The sequence below is a fragment of the Protopterus annectens genome, chromosome 12.part0 (assembly GCF_019279795.1).
Source record: "Protopterus annectens isolate FY-2018-M chromosome 12.part0, PAN1.0, whole genome shotgun sequence".
NCBI classification, from domain to species: domain Eukaryota; kingdom Metazoa; phylum Chordata; order Ceratodontiformes; family Protopteridae; genus Protopterus; species Protopterus annectens.
In genome coordinates this window covers 1,249,225,277-1,249,248,277 of record NC_056746.1, presented here as the reverse complement: position 1 = coordinate 1,249,248,277, position 23,001 = coordinate 1,249,225,277, and the positions used below count along the sequence as shown (strand labels likewise).

The 23,001-nt window shown below is 36.5% G+C and overlaps 1 protein-coding gene across 3 annotated transcripts in view; it reads right to left on the bottom strand.

Moving 5' to 3' along the window:
• TOX2 (TOX high mobility group box family member 2) overlaps positions 1–23,001 on the bottom strand; it is a 1,557,917-nt gene that overhangs the window by 949,722 nt on the left and 585,194 nt on the right. For all 3 annotated transcript variants that reach the window (XM_044090259.1, XM_044090258.1, XM_044090260.1), the window contains exon 2: positions 3,985–4,050. In XM_044090259.1, the coding sequence (XP_043946194.1) occupies positions 3,985–4,050 (66 nt within the window). The remainder of the gene's footprint in view (positions 1–3,984; positions 4,051–23,001) is intronic.

The following is a 23,001-nucleotide window of genomic DNA, read 5'->3' as shown; positions in this document are numbered from 1 at the left end:
GCCTTCACATATTTTTTCATCAGATAAAGAACTGGCAGTGAAGATGGGGACTTTTTTCTGTCACTTGTCCCAAATGAGTACTGAGTTATACACTTTAGGTCATGAAACAAAATTAGCAATGCCCAGTCATAGTTTTGAAGAATCAGAGACAAAGTCAAAAGTAAATGGGGGGCAGGGGATGTTTAAACACAAACTCAGAGGCAACTTTATATGTTGTTAGGAAATTGTTTTTTATAGCCAGACTAATCACCAGAGGACTATCTTCTAGATACAAGTAAGTCATCATCCCCCTCTGTATTTCACTTATCAGGCCAATATCAGATCATGTAATTGCCAGACTGTTAAATTAATATAACTCAATTCACAAATACTTAACCCACGCTAATCCAGCATAATTAGAGCTGGAACCCAAAGTAATGTAACCACTTCTCGCCCTCCCATTAATATTAATGGCATAAATGCGGCTGCATATGTTAAGCCTTCTGCATTCAGAAGAAATTTTTGAAATAATTTATTTGCAAGCTGTTGTGGAATAACCTTTGTTTTTTGCATAAAAAAGTGTTTGCATGCATGAAGATGCATGCAAACATTTTTTATGCAAAAACCAAAGGTTGTTTTGTGCCTTCAGACAGTATCTTTAAAAGTAGGTACAGACTGCAGTCACTATTTTTAATTTGTATGTTATCATTCCCAGATCACCAGTTTTACACCTCAGTTAGAATATGTTGCTTGAGACCACAATACTCTGTAAATCATTTCTTCAAAACTAACATTCAAACTTAATTTAAAATGCTGTGTACGAAATGGTGACTAACAAAAGTCAAAAGATGTCTTCATAAAAGTTGAACTGATGCTCTTGCCATGATCACTCGAAAAATTAGGAAGTCAATGAATTTTCATTGCAAGCTGTTGAACAGCTACTCAGCCTGTACCAGTTGCAAATTTAATGACACTACCATACAGAAAACCTTCTGGACAATGTACACCTGTCATGTAACTAAATATACCACATGCTTTGCTGAAAGCCCATCATCTGTCCATAAGCCAGCTGCCCACGAAATCTCTCAGACGAATACTACCCTTTCCTGCCCTGAATGTCTCATCAAGTTATTGCTGCAGGTTTCCTATACAGAAACAAAACGGGGATCTGTTTCTTTGGTTGGGGCTTAAGGTGTCTCACCTACATACACACATTAGGCCAGTCTTTCAAGGGATTTTCCACACATAAATGCAAAAAATAAATTAGCTAGCAATAAAAGTTCACAATGGTAACTCTTAACTAGTGGTTTGTAAGATAATGTGACAGACTTCCAGTGGTAAATTAGGAGAGACATTCTGGTTTGAAGAACTGTGGGCAAGTTTGATAAAGTTTGTTTTCAGACTGGCCTAAGCAGAAAATCATTAAACTTTCTTGGGATTTCAGATAATTTACAAGATGAAGCACAGATGATGGCTCAGCTGGCAGGTATTTCTAACTGTGTGTTCTAAATGATTTACAAACTGTGTAGAAGATATGTGATTTATTTCTCATATCTACTTTGCAGCTGTCTCTCTGTGCTCACCCACTTGTATCTGTATGGGATACTACTGTGGTTGTTGCTGCTTTTTGCTAAGCATCTTTTTGGCATCAGTCTCTCCTTATTGCATATCCTTCTAGTAGTACTTTTCTAAATGCTATTACATTAGGATTAACATTTGTAAGACCAAACCCTTGTTCCTCAGTCCTCATATCACATACATCTGTGTCACACAGAAATTCTCCCAGCTGGTGATTAACCCATACATTACTAGATGGGTAGCAAACTGTTACACCAACAGAGCACACACTGTCAAAGTTGGGGAGTCCACCTCCACCAGTATACCAGTTACCAGCCTGCTGGGCCCTCTACTGTTTGGAATCTATTTCTGTGAAGTCCAGGCAAAGGTAGGTGCCCTGTGGCTTACCAAATTTAAAGATGATTGTAATCTGGGAGTCCCCCAATGATGTTAATATATTTCAGAAAGGGCTGACACAGACAAATGATTGGTGCCAAACTCATGGACTAAACGTAATGCAAAAAAATGCCTCATTATCCTGTCTGGCAAAGAACTAGCCTGTGCTAATTATGATATAGATAGCACCCCTCTAAGCTCAAACTCAGTAGAGCAAGACTTGAGAACACAGGCTGATAGCAATCTAAAATTTGATCACCATGTTTCTGTAGTGGTAAGAAAAGCATTCTTCATTGTGCATCTCATAAATAAGGGCATCACATCCAAGACCAGGGAGGTTATAGCTCTGCTGTGCTAGACCACTAATCGAGTACAATGTTCCCTTCTGTATGTACTTCACCAGATACCTGCAGCAACTGGAAAGACCACAGAGGTTTCTTTCCAACAGAATCCAGGGCCTCCAAGGCAGGGCATACTTGGAAAAACTGAAATCCCTGTCACTGTACGCTGTATCATACAGGCTGTTGACAGGCAACCTGTGCCTGGCCTATAGAGCAGTCTTGGATCCTGCCCTAATGGAAATGCTGCACATCCACAAATCAAATGTCACAAGAATAACTCACTCCAGGGATCTCAACCTAGCCTGTGACATTAACAGAACATGCAAGAAAGACAGATATATCTCCCAGCAATTGCTGCTCCTCTAAAATAAGCTCCCACTCCATGTGAAGCAGAGCTCCTCAATGACCCTATTCAAGTGCAACTTGACTACTGGATGGGTGACCATACATTGACCCTGAGGTGGCAGCTATGTTCTTCATGGACAGAGCCAGTTGGTGCTTCATCACACAGTCATGCCGCTAACAATGACCATCTAACTATAGGCAATAAGGGTACTCAGGTTTTTACACAGCTAGGCTTGTAAAGGCCCTAGGGACATTAGCCTAGTAACCTCCTATGAACCTATGAAACTATACATAAGGACATAGTTACAATAATGATGACGCAAATTTTTATTCCTATTATTTCTGTGTTTACAAAATTCAGGACCTTTATATTTCCGTTTCATCATCTACACCATACTAAATCATTAAGACACATACAGAAAGGAAATTACATTTTGACAAATGAAGGAGGTTCCTAAGGTTCCAGTAATGTTCTCATCATCTCATCATAAAATCACTGAGTGAATGATGGCTTTTATTTGAGATAATCCTGCTAGCGTCATCATTCATTTCTAAACTTAACTTGTGTTTTTCCGGTAACATTTTCATAATAATGATATAAAAGTTTGAAATGATAAAACTTTCAGCTCCATAATGTTCTAATTAGAACTGCAGTCTACACCATTCATACTTAAGTGTTACATAAATGAAATCAGAGAAAGTTTCTGTGCATCTGTGTTTTTTTTCAGTATGATCATGAATCACAACATACCGGAAGACCCACATTAAAAATCCTGATATACAACAATGCTTCATCTCTAGACTTAGTACAAAAGCTTTAAGTTGTAAAATATATTACTTGAGATGTGTTCAAGAGGGAGGAATGACATTCACATCTTATTCACTAGAAATGGGACTAGTAGGTATGATTTAAGCTTTCAAAGTTAAACAAAAATATTTCTTGAGAATGATGCCGCATTCGTTACACGTATCACTGTGAAGAATCAGCACGGTCACTGCTTTACAGCATATAGTACAAGAATGTGTTTCTGATTCCCTTAAACCTGTCTAGTACAAGTGAAAATATCACTAAACCGACATGATGGGAAGACATTTCTGACACAGTCCTCTACAAAAAAAATGCCAAAATCTGCTGTGTGTTAATGTATAAAAAATAAATGAATAAATAACAAGACTCTGCCACTTTTATAAAAATAAATCCAATTTTAATCTATACTAATAAAATAACTGAGAAATAAGTAAAGATGAGAGACACGTCACAATAATACCATTAAAGAAATTATGAAAGTTTCAACATTGTTTATGAAATTTTGGCATTCTGATCAGATAATTAAGAAAACAAAAACATATTTTTGAATGCTCTTACCTGATTTGCTGACAGGAACTCCTGGTTACTCTCACTCATTCCCATATACATGTTCTCTGTATCAAACTGCAAGAGAAAGGAACCAAAATAAACTCATGTCAACGGGGCAGCCATGAACTGCATACAACAGAGTAGTTACCAAGTACATGCATATCATTCATCAAATAAATTTTTTCAATATGACATTTATAACTTCTGATTATAGGTTCATTGATTAGTACTAAGCTAACTGAGCCTTGCGAACCATTTTAAGCCTAGCTACTTATCCCTTGTGAGATTCAAACCCTGCACCTTGTGTAGGTAAGGCAAGCACCTTAACTATTACACCACCCTATTATAATTTCATAGGGAAATAAAGCATGCTCGATATTTATGAAGATGACATGATTGCAGTGAAAAAAACAAGAAGCCAGAAGTCCCATCTGTAGCTTTTGTTTTACTTAGTTATTACTGTTCACCTTGTTTAATTCTGATCTATATTTCTCATCAGGCATGCAGTTTAAAGCCTGTATAATTAAATGTTCAAAAAGGATCCCCCAGTGTTTTATAACAGTAAGCAGGTAATGACTGATTAATTGTTAACTATATCACATTTTGTTGTTGTATTGTTCGTGTGAAACCCAAGTGGCATAATTTCATATATATAATATTAAATGATTATACTGATAAAATGCTGAATTTATTAAAAAGCAGTCAGAGACCAGAGTGGTATGCGATAAGCACACATTAATAAGAAGGCACTTAAAAAGGGCATTAACTCACCTGTTACCCTGACCATAGAGTAGTAGAAATGGGCTAAGTAGGATCCTACCATTCATTAGCATCTATCCATTAATGGTTGGAAACAGAAGCACTACTCCAAGCCCTTCTGTCTCTCATTCTGCCTCAAAGCATCCTGTCTTCTTAGTGATAAAAACTCATTTGACAGCTTTCAAGTGTCACTGATTTAGCATCAGTATTAGTCACTGTCCTTCCTTAAATGTGTGACTGCATTACACAAACGCATAGTCTGATGTGTAAATAAGACTACATATTATAGTTAAATCCTCTGAAAAATGCAAGCCAATAAAATTATTTTATTCTAGCAACTTTCTAACTGAATAGCAAGAAATAAAAATTGCCTTGAACTTCAGTCTTTATCCATAACGTCATGATTTTGTCTCTGATTCCTGAGGTAACACAGCAACACCTTAAAGATTTCACAGGTTCTGAGAATTCACAAAGAAGGTATGTGATGAACAACAATGACACATAAGAATGTAAAGTGATATTGTTATGGCTGGTTTTATCAAGCCATGCATGTTTACATAGTGGGAAATGGGGGAAAGACAGCATCTGTACTTATTACATCACATATGCACAAACTATAATTTGGCAGTGCTGAATATTGGCTTAGTGTAGTGATAATTTTGCATAGAGGTTTAATAGTATCTTAGAGACTGGGCGAACTGTACATCAGCACCCTGGTTGTTGAACGAATCTTCTCCAACAGGGTATTAATGTACAAGTAATGCCCACTCAAAAACGAGTCCGCCACTTCACGGCAGCATATCAAGATGCCATGAAGCTCGGAGAGAAAAAAAAATTAACGGCCGCCATTATTTTACACTCGCTAAGCAATGCTTTAGCTGTTTAGTAAGTGTAAAATAAAACTGAAAAAAAAAAATTAAAATAAAAATGTGTGTGTGTGTGTATGTGTGTGTCTTTGTGTGAGAGTGTATGCCATGTATGACAATAAGAGATACAGAGAGAGATCGATTGAACTATAATTTTACACTCGCTGTGTATAGCTATACAGACAAGGGGTGGGAAACTCATTTGATGTGCTCTGTAATGGAAAGGTAACATAGTATATATTGACACCTTCCAAGGGGTACAAAACAGCCAGAAGAGGTGGTCTTAATGGTGTGGCATTTACAGAAAACAGTGCTGTGCCACAGTTTGTGATATGGAGAGAAGAAACACACTTGATATAATGTGCAATTTGAAAGCAACATGGTGCTAGTCTGAGAACATAACAGCATTCTTAATTAGTTTCATAGGGAAAGAAAACTTAGCAATATACAGCAGAGAAGATGAAAGGGCTGCATTGTTCACTATGGTAAATAGTTGAGTGAGCATCGTAATGGGTCAGCATATCAGTGACAGTTGTCTCACTTGAAAAAACTTGAAGAATAGTAGCAATTTAATGGCAAATCGAAGCAGAAGAGAATTTAGAAAACAAAATAAAACTATGAAAAACCAAAACACAAATTAAATTATACCATTCACTTTTCTGTTATATTCCTTATTCCTTACAAAATAAACAATTGTGCTTGTGCAGTAGATAGTAGCACTGGATGTAATGCTGCTGTGGCCAGTATTTATCAATGTAGATGAGGATGAGAAAGCACTTTTACAGAATTGAGCTGTAATGCTTTGCTTTACACTTTATGATGTTAGGGAACCAAGCATGATTAGGCTGTGTGAGGATATAAATAAATAGGACCTGCTGGAGAGAAAGGAATGTATCCCAGAGACTTCCCCTTCTATGGAACAGGCTCCACATCCATGTGAAGCAGAGTTCCTCCCTAATGCAATTCATGTGCAACTTGGAGAATTGGATGGGAAAATTGAAATTCATCCCTGGTTTGGCACCTATGTCTCTAATGCAAACACGTAACCTGTAAATGGTTCATCTCCCAGCCCATGTTTACACTTATCAAGGGTATCAGAACTTGTTAGAGATTTAACATGCATGGCTAGGCTTAAAATGGCCCTTGTGGTCATTAGCCTTGTAAACACCTATGAACCTATGAGCAAGGTAAGGGTATTATGCACATGAGCTTTCATCATAGATGGCAGCAGTGTACAAGAATCATGACCATATTGCTGTATGTTTCATCCCAATGATTATGTTTTTATGTTGTGAAAAGAATTTTACTATTATTATTTTAAAAAAAAAGAATCTTTATGCAAACACTACCTCAACTGATAATGGGAAACTTATAAAGTGAAGTAAAAAAAATCTTCCTCCTGCATATATTTTGCTATTGTATCTTTGTGGTGAACCCTAACTGGGAAAAGCCGAAATATACAACATCTCACAACTGTGTGACAAAGAAGAGTGATTGTCAGGCTATTGAAACCATAATGCTATATATTGCTTCCCCATGCTCAAATTTTCCCCCTGCAGTGAAACATTTTCATTACTTAAAAAATCAAGACAAAATACTTGAACTCCTACATCCCTATACAAATGTTGCACCAAGGCTATGAGGTCATTTCCTGTCATTAAAAAGCAAGTATTTGAATAAGGGAGTAAACCCAATATTTATTTAATTTCTTATGCTTTCACAAGAGATATTAACAGTGACAACAACACTGCTATATATGCAACATACATTAATAAAGACTGAGACAGCAAAAAGATTTTACCAAGTAGTTCAGTGACATTTTGTTTGAATTTTATGACACTAGAGAAGTAAGAGACAGTACTTCAAATCATTGTGGGAAAGTAATATATGATGCTGAATATAAAACATGAGATTGCTTTTATTTTAACTTATCAAGTATATGTAATGTTTATTTCCTTTCTTGCATTTGCAGAACAGACTGCAGCAAAGAACGTATTACCAGGCTGTGCAATACCTATTAAAGCAAATGGGAATGTGAAATGCTTTGCACTTTATAACAATGGGGAAGCAAGTATGAATGGGGCATTATCTTTACCACTTACTATTTGTTGTACATATACAAAATGGAAATAAACATCACATCCATCAGCCCACGTAAAAAGTCATCTAATGCCTCCCATTCCTTTATACTGATGATAAAACCTTAGAAACATAGTACCTACACTCCAGTGGGTCTAAATTATATCAGCGAATATTTAGGTTACGAACATCTAAACGTCAACCCCTAAACGTCGAAAGCTACAAAGCACAAATGGCCAATTATACACATTTTTTACAGGGAAAAAATTTGCGCTGCCGTCATTGGGAATTTGTCCTTTTCCCCAATGTAGAGCTATCTTGGAGTTGGTATATTTGGTTACGGGGGTGTGCAGGGCAGAGTCCCCCCATACTGGGGGGTGTGGTGAAGCCTCCCACTTGATTAGGGCTTAAAAGTATGTTTTGTTTTCTGCCAGCCAAGTGAATTTTTACCCTGTAAAAAAATTTGCATAATTTTCCATTTGCTGTTTGTAGCTTTCGATGTTTAGGTGGTCGGCAACCTAAATGTTCACTTATAAAATACAGACAGGCTGGATTGTAGGTATTATGTTTCTATGGTTTTATTATCAGTATGGAGGAATAGGAGACATTAGATGACTTTTTAAGTGGGCTGATGGATATGATGTTTGTTTCCTTTTTGTATATGTACAACAAATAGTAAGTGGTAAAGATAATGATGTTATGCACTATATATATATATATATATATATATATATATATATATATATATATATATATATTAACAGAGACTGGAATGTGGAGAAAGATTTGACTGAATGGAGTTCTGACAATTTGCTTCATGACAAGGAAGAAAGATAAAACATATTAAAAATGATGGCAGAAAAGCATTTATATATATTATATATAATATATATATATATTATTTATATAGATATATATATATATATAGAGAGAGAGAGAGAGATAAAGGGACAGTGACTGTTACCAAGGAAGAAAATGATGATGACTTTGGTTTCCTCATTAATAATAATAATGGTGAAATGTTCTTATCAGTAGAAAAGGCATACATGATTTTTTTTAATGTGGCTGGGTCTATAGAACCAAATGCACTACACTTAGATAGCTACAGAAACCAGCAGAAAATATTCATTCAGGGTAAGGAATGATAACATGTTAAACCACATATCCAGTTTACGAGATGCTGTTTCCGTGGGATGCAAATTAACAATAAAGCTATGCAATTGTTTAAAAATAAGTCATATCATAGCAGTCCTTTATAAGATTTGGTATCCAATTTCACATGCTCACAATCACTTTATATCACTTCCTGATTATTTGTCTCTGACATCTGCAGGGTAGATGATGGTGTACGACTGAGTATTATTTTAGCATATGCCACAACAATCAAATAATAAACCCTATGACTCAAAACACACACTTTCTCAAAAATAAAAAAAGGAAATTATAAAATGAATTAAGAAATTAATAAAAAGGAAATCATTTAGATCTAAACCCTCATCTTTTATGTTACTACTCAATGTTACAATCACGTTTTTTGAAAAAAAAATACTTTCATTGAGATACTATGAATCATTTCATTACAATAAATTGAAAAAGTAGAAAGAAATGGCCTGAAATATTTACAACATATTAATATAATTATGATTTTATCAGGGGATAGAGATGGCAGCACAGGCATATGGAACTATAAGGATTATAAATCGGAAGTGGATACTTGTAACTATTGTAAAAATGATACTGGATCCAACAAAAAAGATTTAAATAAAAAAATGATTGCTTTCCTAAAACTGGAACTAGAAGAAGGAACAAATACACAGTGCATTAGCTCATAAACTATTGATAGATGCCCCTTTGTTCTCCTACTTTTATATTACAACAGTCATTGTAACAGTAAATGAAAAAAAAGATTTTCAAAAATGCCCCAAAACTCCAGGAAGAGCAATAGTACATGTGAAAGGGTCACTGACAGAGCCTTTATCTGACTTATTGGCTCAGCAACTAGCCCCCTTATTACAACTGATTGTAGCGCATTTAAAATATGCCACTCATGTTTTATACCTAATATAAGATGTACAGTAGGAAACAGATTAGCAGTGATACACTTTGGATGTAAACTCTTTGTATACAAACATCTCCCATTGGACAGATCCATAGGCATTACAGCAATGTGCCTGCAGAGGCCTCATATGGACATACTCCTGGCTTTAATACATTTTTAGTGTGTTTAACAGAAGATAATTTCATAGATGCATAGGTAAGGACTAGGCCAGCTGCCCGTGTGGGGCATTTTAAGCCTAGCTAATTTCCCATTTTGTGCTCAAAATAACCTATCCCAGTTGGTTAAAGATTGACCTTACTCATCCCATGGTTGATAATTTTATATTACCCCTAATGAGAATAACTGGGATCACACCATAGGTAATTTGAAGGATGCATGCATGAGCTAAAGCATTTTAGGAGCTGCCTCTATCCATTAGTAGTACAGGGGCAGTATTGGGGTAAATTTTCTGTTTCCCATCAATAGATCTAATTTGCACTTGAATATGGCTAGGGATGAACTTTGTTTTATGTGGACGGGGAGTCTGTTAGCTTTAACTAAGAATATGTTTGTTTGTTTTTTTTTTTGTTTTTTTTTTGTTGCCTGCACTGCTATTGATCTCTTGTCTTTTTGTTTTTTTTTTTGAATTGCTATATTTGTTTAACAGTACACTCTAAAAGCAAGTTTATTTAGTGTAACAACTGGCGAGATGGATAACAGAGCAGAATCAGCTGTAGGGGATGTTCAGAGATTCTTCTAGGATACAAAACTGGCTTCCTGAATGTGAGACACTAAATCCCCTTGCAATTAATTTTACTTCCTTGCCAAAGAATATATGGGATCTTTGCTGCAAATGTTGTAAGGCTTGTACATATATTACAATGGTGACACTAACTGATGTGAGACTAGAATCTGAAAATCCATCAGGGTACATAAGATATCATAAGTTCACCATGTACCTTGAATCAATCTGACATAATTTCAAATTACATCAGAGTTTTACCCACTTTGAATGGTGTAAGAGGTACTTCTTGTAAGACTCTAATTATGAGCTAGAAAGCAAAAAATGAAACAGAGGGGCAATGAAAACTATTTATTATATGACATGCATTTAGTCAGTTTAAATAGATTCATGCCAAAGTTGCATAGGTCTCTCTATAGTTACTACCAACTATAGAAAATCCTTATCTGACTCCCATGGAGACAGACTGTTAAATGAAGCATCAATTAAAAGTCATCAGTGATCTCCTTTGCAATTTTAAAGCAAAAATCAAGATAAAAGTTTGGTTAGATAATACATTCAACCTCTATTGTTCAGATGAATGCCTGTCTGATCTTTTTTTTTAAATGACACAAAAAAAGAAGGAAAAGAAGAGGAAAGGAAAAATAAATACACAGTTAAGAAAAAAAGCTGTACATTAAGCAACGACAAAAAAAAAAAAAAAAAACATTTTTTGCAGGGAACAAGACTCCCTTCACTGCTCATACCTTTACTACCAAGAGGACTGTCCAAACATACCTACCTTGGGGGTAAGAAGAAAGTTGCTATCACTCACTGATTATAATGCATTTTGTTTGGTTAAACATGGGAGTCGATTACATTGACTACTTTAATTTTGACAAACCTCAATGAGATATTCACTATGTATTCCAAAAAGGCTGTTTCCTATACTACCATGCTCTTATAACCTTATGAAACAAGTGCAGGTCCAAATAAGGTTTCAGAGTGTTGTTAGAGACAAACCTGAGGGCAATTCTAGAGCTTTAAAGCAGCATTTCATGAAAATACACTATGTAATCAATGGCACAAGCTGATTGACCAAGGAGGGAAGGATATGATGCCTAAAGTATTACAGAACTCAGTAGCATTTGTAGCTCTAGTATTAAAACTTGGGGCGTTGAGAACCTGCAGACTGAGAGAGTTGTGATATATAGCTAATACTAACTCAAGGGAACTACAGGACATTCCAACTGAGTGGGAAAAATGACTATCCATCACAGCCACATGATACGCAATCGATAATGTGAATTGTTTCATTGTCTAATATTCTTTAGTTTGACCATCAGTAGAATGAACTACTGTTGGTTAGAAACAAGTATAGTTATTTCATGTCTAAAGGCAATATGGCCAAATTAGAAAAAAACTATTCTGAATTTCTTGCATGTTACCATATTTAATGTTTTGCACAAACCAAATATTTTAGACTATGTGACCCCACAGCTACAGGAATGTCAGACACAGAAAGCCTCCATCAAAGGCAGCACAGTACTTGGGTCCAGTAGGATGTCAGCATGTGAAGACCAGCAGAAAGATGTGGCTGCCGTATTCTAGAAGCCTTAACTACTACCGGAGCTAAAATAGGCAGCTATAACTGGCTCCCTTTTGCACGTCTTCCTTAAAAAGATTCACATGTCAAACGTACAGTATCATATATGTGTCCCTATATCACATGTTCTAAATTTTAAGTGGCTTCAAGTAATAGTCCTTTAGGAAGACCTTAGATTTTTTGAGAAGGGTACCACATATTACTGGCAAATTTTATTTTCATCATAAATAATCCTCAATCAGTTGACAGTTTTATGGTCACTATCTCTAAAATGGTGACGATAGTTTGAAATCAAGCTTTTAGCATTCTATGGCTACATGCAGACCGTAGTGTACTGCCTTGCATTGTATACTGATTGCCACATTCCTTCTAAATAGGAATAACAACGAATGCTGGCAAAATTAATTGTAAATGATAAATACAGACAAGTGACAGTATGGAAAGAAGGAAAATGTTGTTATACCAGTTCAAGGAACAAATCTAGGCAATGGCTTTAAGTATTTAGAGCACAGCAAATTTAAAAACCTGACTCATAGCTTCCAAGCATATGCAGTACAGTTTCAGTCTTAAAAATAGCACCTTTACCATACACAGCCAGGAGATAGAGGTGGGGGAAGGAGGTGAAACTGCCTGCCACATTACTGAGTGCAGACTCACAAAGCATGAGTAGAGAAACATTTACGTATAAAAATTATGCATTTGTTAATGGAGTTATTAGTGTTTCTGAAAACCAGCACAAAATGTGCAGTATAAATATTCAAAGGGTAATATAGGTCTAAGCTAGCCCTTCACTCTGCATATTGATTGGGCTTGTGACACAGCTGTACTCTGTTTTCATATTGTGTACCATTGCAACAGTCTGCATAGATTATTAAAAGTATTCTACAAACATTTCAAATCAGATCATGGCAATAACGATATACGAATATTTTACTAAATGAAAATGTACATTTAATTATGTTTTACATTATCTGGGCACTGGATACAAATGCTTATCATAAATGGCCCTTTGTTAATACATCCTTACCATTAGCAATGCTTCAAGATCATACAGAGATCAAACAGACTAAAAAGGATAAAATAACTATAGTTATTAAAAGAAACTAGAATAAATATTCCAGTGGAAGTGCATAGCAGAGAAACAAGTTGGATATATTTCAAGGAGATAATTTCAGTAGTGATATAAACACAAACACGTATTTGCAGTAGCATAAGATAGTTTATAGTGGTAGGGATATTTCGATTCGGTGAGCTGATGGTTCAAAGCAGCATTGCTCACGATTCTGACAACTATTGACACACCATTACAGTTTGTATGTCCAACACAGCACATGGTTCAGTAGCTATGTTTGTATGTACTAGGAATACTTCAACATGATAAGAAGTCAAAAACATGATAAAATTTTACTGTCGCCTTACACCTCTGATTGTTATCACAGAGACGGACAGACAGAAAAGCAGAAGAGTAAGAACTATGGACGTAGAGCTTTTACATTTTCATATAGGGAGGTAGCTGGGCAGCACATATGTTACAAGTGTAAAAATCAAACTGAGCAGGTTGTACATGCAAAGTCAATGAAGAACAGTACCCAATCACAGCATGCTTTAAGCAGTACGACTCTACCTGTTCTGAAACATGCAATGAGCTTTCCATCTACTGTCTTTCGCTTAGTAAATCTGCATTCAATCTCACTGTTCACAAAAGTCAATAACTCAGTGATGTGAGAGAGCAATCTTTTCTTCCTGGGTTGCATGGTCTTTTGGTAGTTTGACTCATGGTTTCAGATAATACTTCTCAACTGTACAGATTTTTGCAGAATGTCCAGATTTTTGTCTCATATTTTTGGTCCATTTTTCATAAAATTGTGGTTTTCTGGCAAATTAGTGGCAAATCATTAAAGACTGAAGTTAGAAAATAATGACAGACATTTGAGTTTCAGACTTCATACCCTTCAGAAAATTCATGCTAATGCAAAACCTATTATTCTATCAACTTTCTAAGTTTGCAAGAGCAATGTTTAAAAAATGTCCCTGTTTTTGAGCCTTTGTACCATTTCTCTTTATGGCTTTGTCCAGATTTCACCCTCTACGAGGTTGAGAGGTATGTTTCAGATTCTTCCAGGACTCATTTCTCACCTCTAGCTGCCGTCTATGTGAACAGGGACTGAAAGACGCATTATGGAAGTTCAGTTGCTGTTTTGCAACACAACTATAAAAGGGATTGGTCTGTTAAATTTATTTTACGTTTTAAGATTTGTTTCATTTTTAATCTAACTGTAGTTGTAGGCAAAGGTCACTCAGATTGTCTTTGTGTTTTGCGGGGCTTTTCTCGAGGTACTAGTCTGCCCACCAAAACATGGTGAATGGATTTGTTGCTTTACAGAATTAATTTACATTTCATTTATCATTGGCGTTGTCGCCCTGGTCATGTCTGAAAAGTGTTTGCAGTGGAGAGGTTATCTTCCACAGTTAGCAAGCAACCATTAAATTCAGAGTTCCTTGAATATGGAACTCACTGTTACTCGATCTGGAAAATAATCATGCCAACCTTTTCTTGTGAAAAAAAAGTACGTACCATGTACGGTTATCATTCCAGTATGTGAATCCCACCCTTTAGTTTCAGCTAAAGAGGAATGTTACAGTGTGCTTAATTGATAATAATGCATGCATTAAATTTACATTTTAATCTAGAATAACTGTCTTTGAACCTAAGCTGCAATGTTTGATTTGTAATCCGTTGTGCATTTCATTCAAGTTGTGCCTGTAAAAGACCCCTACCTGGGCAATAAACAAATGAAACAATTCAATGTGCGTATGCACTTCAAACTGCTAAGACTGTGTGCAAAAAAAAAAAAAAAAGTGACATTTTGAAAGCCAAGTACTTAGTGGCTCAGCTCAATATACAAAGGCTACCAATAAATGTATAAAGTCAAGGCATACAGCATAAACAGCTTCTGACTTTTACTGCAATGCAAACTATCTGCATTTAATTTCATATCAGGTCAAAACGCCTGATTAAGGAAAAAAAAAGCAAAGGTGAACCACAGGACTGCATCCTCTGCTGCTCAGAATTTCTGGCAGATAGCAATACTTTTCTGTACATATTTTATAGAGAAAACACTCAAAATGTTAGATGCTTTGCCCAATTATTTTCCAAATGCATATCTAAGCCACGGTGGTGCAGCGGTAGCATCATTGCTTCACAGCAAGAGGTTCTCTTGTTTGATTCTCGGCTGGAGCGCCTTCTGTGTGGAGTCTGCATGTCCTCCCTGTGGTGGAGTGGCGTTCGAAAAACATGCGTGAATGGGCATGCCTTCGTTGAAGGTTGGGCATCGAGCTGGCACCTCGGCACCATAAAAATCTGCTGCCAATCATTAGCAGACTGGATTCCCACTGTGGCGACCCCTAACAGGGAAAAGCCAGAAGAAGAATATATCAGACTGAGTTAGGCTTCTTTACATGCATAGAGCATTGAAGTTCTGCAAAAGCCTGTGCTGAGATGTAATGCTAAGATTTTGAATCTAGCCTGTAGTTTTTGTCAACAGTATAACTGATAGGTACAAGAAGAGGCCATTTTAGATGGATAAAAGATCATGTCTTCCAATTTCACGTTTGTAACTAAAGTATTAATATGAGATAAAGACAGGGATGCTATCAGAGAGCCAGGGAGTGTGAGATGTATTTCTAATGTTTAGCTGCTTTCTGCAGTTTAACTATATAAACAATTGTCCCTTTTATTTTACAGTTTGGTAATCTGAGAGAGCAATCTTTCTTCCTGGGTTGTGTGGCGTTTTGGTAGCTTGGCTTATGGCTCCAGATTCTTACGGGATTCATTTCTCACCTCTAGGTGCTTCATTGTCTTTCTACTTGCAGTTGGTGTCACAGAACAGACAAAACAACTCAAGAATTTGCCTTAAAACAAACAAAATCATTACGTCAGACCTCTGAAACTTAGCTGGCAATATTGCAGTGCTACAGACTGATTATCTTCTGTTCTCTGATTAGTAAATGTGTTTCTAGTAAATATCATAATATATAAAAATAACTGCAATATCTCATTTGACTGTCAGCTGGAGAACACTACATGCAAGAAATGAGATCTGTAATTTCCATCACTCTGCAAGAATCAAGTATTACATAAACTGCAGGTATGAAAGCAAACTCTGCCTGTCATGCATACTTTTAGACAACCCCCTCTTCTAACTCCACTAATTTAAATATAATTGAGCTCTACATATAGTCCTGTCGCCCGAGATAATGTTTGGGAGTAAGACTGGAGTATTTATTCATCAGTTCGTACTTAGAAGCTGTATTACATGGTTTTAGATGTCAGGAATGTTTGGGACTATGCCATTAAAATATATCAAGGTCATACTTAGATAAGCAGGGAGAACAAGCTGGTATTCCAGGCAAATGTTTTTGCATCTAAAACAAAACTGCATTTGCAAATACACAGGCAATACAGCTACATAAATAAAGGAGTTGTAAGTTTGCTTTCTGCAGTTTGAGACAGCTTTGCTCTTTTTACCACATAGGTTTTACCTTCTGCTTTCAGTCCTTTGCCTCATAGTTTCTTGCAAAAACACTGGAGTAGAATTATGCAGGTATTTTTCTCATCTTTCAAGTTAATGTGATATCAGTATTACTGTATTTAAGTAAGTGCTGTGTGGGGCAGGGCAGAAAAAAAGCTTACTTTAGAAGTATTTCTTTATGTTAAGGCTTTGCAGTGCTTTCTTTAGTTTAGATATTTTCTCTTTGCAAAATGCAGCTGTGCTGTTTGTTATGCTTTGCGCTGTAAAAGGAAAATGTTTTTAGAGCTGTTACATTATATAGAATGTGACCTTTGAGCTAATACTGCTGTTCATATAATGTATGTGCAACTCAAATTTTACTTACCATGGAGTATCACAGCTGTAAGACATTTCTGAAGAAGTCTTTTAGAGATAGTGCTGCAGATGCTCGTATATAACGGTGACAAGAATCATTCTATTGCACAGATGGACACATACGTTACAAAACCCTATAGCAGCCAGTGAACAACCTGAGTAGACAGCACTCATTAAATATAAATATAAATATACACATATGTATATATATATATATATATATATATATATATATATATATATGTGTGTGTGTGTGTGTGTATATATATATATATATATATATATATATATATATATATATATATATATATATATATATATTTATAACTGGCTCAACTGGCTCAAAGACAGAACCCACAGAGTGAGAGTTGCTGGAGCCATGTCAGACTCGAAACCGGTCACAAGTGACGTCCCACAGGGTTCTGTCCTGGGACCACTCTTGTTCGGTATATACTTTTCCGAGGTACAGGCAAACGTGGGAGGACTATGGCTCACCAAGTTCGCAGACGACTGCAAACTGGGCACCATAATCGACTCTCCAGCTGACACAAACATCCTTCAAAAAGGTCTCACAGAGACAGATAACTGGTGCCAGCGCCATGGTTTAAAGCTAAATGCCAAAAAATGTATAGTCATACCCTTTGGCAAAAACAATGTGACCACAAATTACCACATAGGCGGAAACCCATTAAGTACAGAGAAAGTTATTAGGGACCTGGGGACCCAAGTTGATAGCAATCTCTCCTTTGAAAACCACATTGCCAAAGTGGTTAGAAAGACCTTCTACATAGCCCACCTCATCACGAAGGGTTTCACATCTAGATCAAGAGAGGTAATCGTGCCCCTTTATTCATCCCTCATCAGGCCGATCATAGAATACAATGCCTCTTTTGGAATGTACCTTACCCGACACCTGCAGCAATTAGAAAGACCCCAAAAGTATCTCACCAAGAGGATCAAGGGTCTTAAACAGATGCCATATGCTGCTCGGTTAAAAAAACTCCAGCTCTACTCAGTTGCATACCGCCTACTTCGAGGCGATCTATGCCTGACATACAAAGCTATGTCAAATCCAGAATTAATGGACATGCTCTACCTCAGTAAATCTAAATCACTTAGAGCCACACGCTCGAGGGACTTGAACCTCAGCACAGAAATAAATAGAACTTGCTGGAGGGACAGGTTCATAACCCAGAGGCTCCCTTCGCTCTGGAATAGAATTCCAGTTCATGTGAGGCAGAGCACCTCACTGAATCTCTTCAAGAAGAATCTCGATAGATGGATGGGGGATCGTAGGTTTGTCCCAGGGATTACTCCCGTGTCACTATTAGACAGAGGCACAGTAAACTAAACCTTAAAAAGGGCACAGTATACTCAAATCAAATACTCAAATCAAGGGGTGGCGTAAGAATACAGAATCGGGCTAGGCTTATAATTGCCCCAGGGCAGATAGCCTAGTATGAACCTATGAACCTATATATATATATATATATATATATATATATATATATATATATATATATATATATATATATATATATATATATATATATACATACATACACACACACACACACACACACACACACACACACACACACACACACACACACACACACACACACACACACACACACACACACACACACACACACACACACACACACACACACACACATGCATTATTATCACTACTTTCTTTGTCTGACTGCCATGAGTTGACTTCAGAATAGCTGTAAAATCCATGTTCTATGTATCTCACAGCAGCCTTACCAGCTTTGTTTACATAAAAAATAGAACTAGTGAGTGAAAAAGTGCAGTTCTCTGGCTCTTGTTCTTTTTTTTTGCAATGATACATTTCAAGAGTGGAAAACAAATACCAGGTAGACAACTTTTTTATTTACAGTGTACAGATTTCATGCCATGAATAAGTGGACTTGCTTTCCTACATGTTGCCTGTGTACATTAATTCCCTGCTTTGGAATTCCAAGTGGATAGTCAGCTCCCATCCCTTTTGTTTAAAGTCAGGTAATTAGGCAATCATCTAAGACTCTTGGAATTTCGTAATCTAAAACAGTTTTCCAAATAACTATGAGTCAGCCGCATGTATGTTAGGTATGAGGCATAATGCAAACAGTGTGTCACACACAGAGCCAAGAGATTCATGTATTTGAGTAGAGGTTCATAGGTAGTTACTAGGCTATCGACCACTAGGGCACTTAGACACCTAGCCACGCACCCCAAAGCATTTAGGTTCAAGTATCAAGGGCATCTATATGGGGGCATATTATTAGGGAGGTAACTAAGGATTTGCATGGAGATGTTAATTAGGATAACATTTTTCTTACTGATGGCCTATGTCCATTAGAGACATGGGAGCCAGACTGGGGGTAAATTTACAACTTCCTGTATAATTAAGGTTTCCTTTGAATAGGGTCAGAGAACACTCTTTCACATGGATTGGGAGCCTATTCCATAGTGCAGGATCCTTTGGGACACATGCCTGTCTCTCCTGAATGTTCTGTTTATCTTACAAGCGAAGTTCATATACCTGAATGTAGTGTTTCTGGTGCTGTTTATTATGAATAAAACACACAAAGTCCTTCTCACCAAAGGTCCAGTATAACAAACCACAAAATAATCCAAACAAAAAACACCGGACCACCAGGCTGATGTGCATCAGCCTGTTGGTCCAGTGTTTTTTGTGATGTTTATTATGTGCATGTGCAACAGACCCTCCGGGGCTGAGTCTGAGGAAGCCCTGTAAGCCAAGCAAAGATTCCATCTCAGCTGCCTATAGGAGACTGAATACAGAGACAGAGCCTTTAGATGATCAGTGTAGAACATGGCATTTGTGCCCTGGATTCTGGTGAGAAACATTTATGGGTATTTAAACTGTATTTTAATGAAAGTTCTGTCTTTACTTACCAACAAAATGAGCACCACAGAGCAGACCTACAATGTGTAGCATTCATTCTAGCAGTGCAAGGAACAGCAGGTATTAATGTTGTGTGCTTTTACCCACAGCACAAGGTAGGGCACTTTGCAAGACAACAATGTGCAGCCTACCATACGCTGATACAGAAGGCCTAGGCCAAGTTTGTATATATAGAAGCTAAAACAGCACTGTATGAACTGCAATAAAACAGCATACAATGAACTCAGTAAGGGAGTGTATAACCTAGGATACACAGCAATGCATCAATTTGTGTCTTATTGTAGAAAAATTAACAAGTCACTTGTGGGTTGTCATATTAATAAGGCTGCAATGAGTGAAATACTGTAATTTCTACAAGAGGGAAAGTACTTAAGGGGCATATAGATAAGCAGCAAACCTCAATGGAGTATGGTTTATTTATTTATTTGACATTTGTTTACTGGGATAGACCGACTGGGTCTAACTGAACCTGTTTTCAGTGGAGGCCCAGGTAGAAAAGCTCCAAGTATACAAATTTACTAAGAAATATTACAAAAGGACAAAAACAAAATATATGAAGTAACAATGTACAACCAGTAACACTGAAACAAATTAGAGCATAGTAAGATATCCTGCATTTACTGACAAAAGCACAGTCTATGGCCTTATAAGCAAATCAAGAACAGTCTATTCTCTAACAAGATTTATTTCCATTATACAATGTGTACTTTTATAGGTTCATAGGTTGGTACTAGGCTATTGGCCCTAGGGCCTATGCAAGCCTAGCCATAACAATTCCCTGGATATTTCTTCCCACAATATTTACTTCTCTGGACCCCTGTCTAGCAGGGCAACTGACATGATCCCCGGGGTGAATTTCCTATCTCCTATCCAATCATCAAGGTTCCTTTTGAAGAGGGCCAATGAGGCACTCTGCTTGACATGTATGGGCAGTCTATTCCAGAGTATGGGGAGTCTCTGGGTCAGGAACCTATCCCTCCAGCATGTTTTGTTCATTGTGATGACAAGGTTTAGATCCCTGGAGCGTGTGGCTCTGAGGGATTGGGATTTCTTTAAGTGGGGCATGTCCAACAGCTCAGGGTTTGACATGGCCTTGTAAGTTAAGCAGAGATCACCTCTGAATAGACAATATGCCAAAGAGTATAGCTGGAGTTTTTTTAGATGGTCAGCATACGGCATCTGCTTTAGGCCTGTGATTCTTTTAGTGAGGTATTTCTGTGGCCTTTCCAGCTGTTGCAGATGTCTTGTGAGGTACATACCAAATGGGGCATTATACTCTATAATGGGTCTAATGAGGGATGAGTACAGTGGGACAATGACCTCCTTTTTTCTGGATGAAAAGTAAGTGAGCTATTTGTCTTGTGGTTTGTGCTGTGTTGTGGTGGTCAAGTGCATTTCTGCCTTGGAGGTCTTTGCTGTTTGGGTAGATTTCGATTGAGAGCCTCCATGAAGGTGGGTGTGTGGTCATATTTATGACTTATTTATGCATCATAGAACAAAACATTTTTGTAATTTGTAATTAATGAAAGATGAGTATTTAGCCTTATGAACACCTTCTGAAAATGATGACATTCTGATTAAACCTGCAGACAAGGGGGGGGCATTGTAGTGTTGAATAAGCATTATTATTTAGACACCATGTTAAAGATGCTGGACTCTGATGAAAATCTACACATTACTGGGAATGACATACAATATTTATCTGTTAATGAATGAATCTTACAGATGTACCAACAGGGTTGTATAACCAGGCAGTTATATGAATATTTACATACATAAACGTTTGTTATTCCAGTCATCTATGGAATACTTAAAATGCATAAATCTCTTTGTTTCACAACCATTTCGTCCAATCGTATCATCTAGAGGATGAGTCATAGAACCCATCTCCAAATACTTAGAAGGACATCTCAAACAAGTGTTAGATACATCCACTACAATTGTCAAAGATGGTTTTGACTTTTTGAAACAATTATATCTTTGGACAAAGAACAATTCCTTATTAACTTGTTATTTACTCGACTATTACTATATAATGAAGGAAATATATACATCTCATCCACCTATTTATTCACATATTAACCAAAAAGAAACACATAAAAAGTCATCTCTACCAGGTTCTTGTAGATGCAGATTAACTTATGGCTGTAAAACATCTAATATTAAAAGTATAATTAGAAAATATTGGCTCATACTTGTGCAGGTTCCTGAATTAAAGCACATTTATGAGATTGGTCCTTTATTTTAGCTATAAAAAAGAAACTACTTTGAAAAATAAGCTTTGTTATAAGGAACAGGTTAAGAATATAGGAAATAAATATGGTAATAAAAGCACTCGCCCGTGTAATAAATGTAGCTTTTGCACATATATCTATACAGAAAGCTCTACTGTGCACCTATTAACTAGAAGATTGTTTTTTATACAAGCCAGCGGTGATTCTAACACTAGAGACATAGTATATAATGCCAAATGCAATATCTGCCCAGCATTCTATATTGGTAATGCCAATCAAAGACTAATGGATAAGATATGTAGCCATATGCCAGAGGTTAGGAGGCAAAAGACAACTAATGCACTTTATAGACATATTTTGGATAATGGTGGAGAACATAGCTTTAGATTTTTTATTTTATATGTTACCCCAACTTTTATAAGGGGAGGGTATAAGAGAAATTTGACAGAAAAAAATGGAGATTAAGTGGATTTTATATTTTAGGGCTCAGTTCCAACCTGGATTGAATGATGCTCTTAGCATTAAGCCTGTTTTAAAAGATTTACCCAATAAGATTCATTAATATTTTTGTGAATCTTTATAGTTTTGTAGTAAAATGTTTATACTTTCATACATGTTTTCAGTAAACAGTTTTAGTTAGACTTTAATAAGTCCTGACTAGGTTTGTTAAATGTTTTATTGTATAATTGTCCTGTGTAATTGTTTAATTGAGCTTGGTATTTAAATACCGTTGTAGCGTGGATAGTTTGATGCCTGATGAAGCAGTGTGTATATTGTGAAAATTGTACTTGCGTCTCATTAAATATAGTTACTCACGGTTCCAGTTTTTCTTGTTTTATTATTTCAACACTGCAAAAATGACAGAAAGAGAAAGAAAGCTGTAAATGAGTTTTGAGGAT